At 35.9% G+C, this 3,492-nt stretch overlaps 1 protein-coding gene across 1 annotated transcript in view; it reads left to right on the forward strand.

Moving 5' to 3' along the window:
* LOC100178304 (vinexin-like) overlaps window positions 1-3,492 on the forward strand; it is a 23,319-nt gene that overhangs the window by 5,263 nt on the left and 14,564 nt on the right. Inside the window, exons 4-10 of the mRNA XM_026835134.1 lie at window positions 403-717; window positions 1,043-1,127; window positions 1,414-1,482; window positions 1,992-2,152; window positions 2,572-2,641; window positions 2,854-2,908; window positions 3,188-3,290. Of these exons, the coding sequence (XP_026690935.1) occupies window positions 403-717; window positions 1,043-1,127; window positions 1,414-1,482; window positions 1,992-2,152; window positions 2,572-2,641; window positions 2,854-2,908; window positions 3,188-3,290 (858 nt within the window). The remainder of the gene's footprint in view (window positions 1-402; window positions 718-1,042; window positions 1,128-1,413; window positions 1,483-1,991; window positions 2,153-2,571; window positions 2,642-2,853; window positions 2,909-3,187; window positions 3,291-3,492) is intronic.

Genomic DNA, 3,492 nt, shown 5'->3' on the forward strand with positions numbered 1-3,492 from the left:
TAGGAGTGTTTTCATTATTCCTGTGTCAAAGTAAGTGTTTTGTTTGTAGTCCTATAATCTATTTAATAGGTTTATAATCCAATATTTATTTTTCTCTCTAATATTATATATATATATATGAACTAATAGACAAAACTAAGTGTTTAAATATAAAGTAAGTATTTTATGTTTCGTTTGTAATCCGGAAAATTATTTAATAAAATAAAAATCCAACAGCCTATACCTCTATCAGTTCAATACAAACAGTATTATGTTGTAACTAAATGCATTCTGCTCAACTTTCTATTTTAATATATTTTTAAAAAATATATGATCTTACTTTTCGGCTTTTTTTTTACCTTTTTACTTCTACGCTTTATATTCACTTTTCCTTCTTATTTTTCTTCCTTCTTTCTCCTCAAGTCTCCCACTCCTCCTACAAGACCAGTGTTGCCATATCAAAATCCTCCGTTTAAAAAATCAACGGAAAACAATACAAAAACCTTGGAATCTGAAAACACTGCAAAAACTACAACTTTTAACACTGCAAAAACTACATTTGGCAACACTGAAAAAACTACGTTTGGCAACACTGCAGAATCTACACCTGGCAACAATGAAAAAACAACCGGCAACACTTCCACGCATCCCGTTAACGGCCAACCAATGATGCGCACTCCAACCCCCCCTAATGGTGGTTATGTCACTTTACTACGAGATACTCGACAAATACTCATCGTATGTTTCCTTTCTTTCTTTTAGTTTTTATTTCATTCTCACTTTTTAAATCGCTTCATTCATGTTTCATCTTCTTTTTTTGAATTCGATTTTTAAGGCTTTCTTTATAATTTCTGATATTTTAATTCCTACAACCTTGTTTCATCAGAAACCCACGGATTCGAATGGAGGAAAGTCCTTTTCTTTTATATTATATTTCATTTCTCTCCTTTAAGCACATATATTATTTTTAATTCAAGTAAACCTCCTTTTAAAATTATTTTAATATTCACCAGAAATTATAAATATTTCAAGATATTTTATTCCTAAAACCTTGTTTCACTAGAAACCCACAAATTCTAACGGAGGGAAAGTTGAGAATTCCACGAAAGTAACGATCCATGGAACCCCCTTCCCTACCCCACCCGGTGGTGAGATTATTTTGCAATAATTCTGTCAAAAATACGACAAATATTTTATCTATAGCGTGTATTACTGACTGTTTTTGACACCTTCACCCAGGGGGTGTTCAATTGTCGCATGACTGTTGTTTTGTTGCTAAATCCTTTCTCTTCGTTGTTTTAATTAATAAAGCCTATATACAGTTTTTGGTTGTTTTAATTTTGAAGTTAATTTGCATCTTTGAATATCCAATAACCGCCATTATGACATCATAACCTTTCATTATGACATCATAACCCCCATTATCATCCACAGCCTCAGTGGAGGTTACCCCGCAACACAACTTACCTGGTGGAGCAGTTTACCAAACGACAACCAAAGAAGGTTAATTTATTATTTAATTAATTTAAAAAATTTAATTGTTTGGTGTAATTTTTATTCATAACTTGTCCCCAAAAATGGTTGGTGATTTTTAATTTTTTAAAATTATTATGTGATTTTTGTTTGTCTAATGTTTGTATAAATCCAGCCCATGGCTCAGTGTTAAGATGCTTGCACAATAACCGGAGGATACCGGGTTCGAGACTTGATACCTATAGGTGTATGTGTCCATGGGCGGGACATTTCTTCAACCAAATGGTCACTAATGGGTTGTAGGATTTGTAGCACCATTGCTATCATAATAATAATGACCTTTAATGTGTAAGTCCTATAACTAACATTTTTACTATAGAAATACCATGAGAATTGTCCTTTACCATAGAAACATTATACTCAGACGACCTACACCACACAGACACCTATTAAAAGGACTGGGTCATAAAAAACAACCAACCTATTTCATCATAGAAATCACACAATTGCAAACTTAACCACAAAAACCATATATCTAGGCGACCTGTACCACACGGACACCTACTACCCCGCTTCTAACCCCGGTGACCCCCAAGCTGTCGTACTTGAGCGCACAAAGACGACCACCCTTGTTAAAGCACCCCACCATGAGGGTATTGGGCCAACTACCGGGACAGGGGTGCCAGTCGCGTTGAAATCGGTAAGTAATAATTAGTGGATTAATTAAAGGTCAATTGTAATAAACACCTAAAAAAAAGGATTTTGATGCTCGATACTAATAGACGTATGTGACCTTGGGAAAAACACTTAACATTCATTGGTCCAACACAGTGGTCACTAATGTAGCACCCTTGGTGTTGGGGTTATAGCTTATAGGACAACTCTCGCCTAAACCCCAGGTCCCATGCCATGTCTCACTGTAGGGCCTCACCCATATAGAATAGAATGTGCATATACAATGTTTAGGTAATGAGCCAACTCTGGCCTAAATCCCAGGTCCCATGGTGTGCCTCACTGTAGGTCCTTTACTTATGGAAAATAGAAAGAAGTTTAATTAATAAATTGTCGCCATCCTAGCTATTTCTCAATAATTTAAATATTTACTCTTCCCACCCACAGTCAGTTGATGATTCAAAGCATTGGTATAAGAGCATGTTCAAACAAATGCATAAGATTGATGGGAATGAAGGTAGGTAGCTTGTTTAGGTTCATTATACTATAGCAGATATTTCACCAAGTCTACTTTGCCTGGGTAGTGGTATGTAATTGCTCCAACCCAGTGGTCACTAATGGGTTGTCCAAATTGTCAGCCATAGAGAAAACAATCACCCACAAAGTAACATACCTGGTAACTTGTAAGCAGGCACAACATTAATATATTCATTTTCTTATTTTTCACAGCAGACACACCAGAAACAAATGGCTCAAGTTCAAGGCCTATGTCAGCAGATAGCAGGTTGGTGTAGTTTAATCTTATGGTTTTTTAAAATGGTTGCAAGGCAGTGGAAGCGACTAGCAGACCCCACTCATATCCTATTTCTTTTTAAGGCCTATTGCTTCTAAGTTTTAAAATATTGTCACCAAAGCATAACAGAGCAATTTGATTGGTTTAAAATGAATGGCAGCGTACCAGTCCGTGTTTTTTATACGTTAAGATGTTACTGTGAAAATATAAATTTTGAGTGTGACTGTTATTTTTTCACCACACGATGGCGTAACCATCTCATCCCCATAGCAACGGTCGACACCACGTATCCATGGAGACGGAACGACCAACCAGGGTGGGAAAGATAACGGATTACAAACCCGCTGAACCATACGTGGTTGAGAATAAACCGGTATTTATTATTTCTATTGTAGTACAACGTTGTTTCTAATTGTTGTATATAGTAGGGTGGGGAAGACGGGACACCTTTTATTCTATTTTTCTCTTCTCCTTTTAAACGAAGGACATTCAAAGAATTGTAAAACCGCATCCTCACGACTCCCATAGATTGTTGTTAATTGTTTAAACACGATCAAGATATTTAGATATTATGT

This window comes from Ciona intestinalis, chromosome 7 (assembly GCF_000224145.3).
Source record: "Ciona intestinalis chromosome 7, KH, whole genome shotgun sequence".
NCBI lineage: Eukaryota > Metazoa > Chordata > Ascidiacea > Phlebobranchia > Cionidae > Ciona > Ciona intestinalis.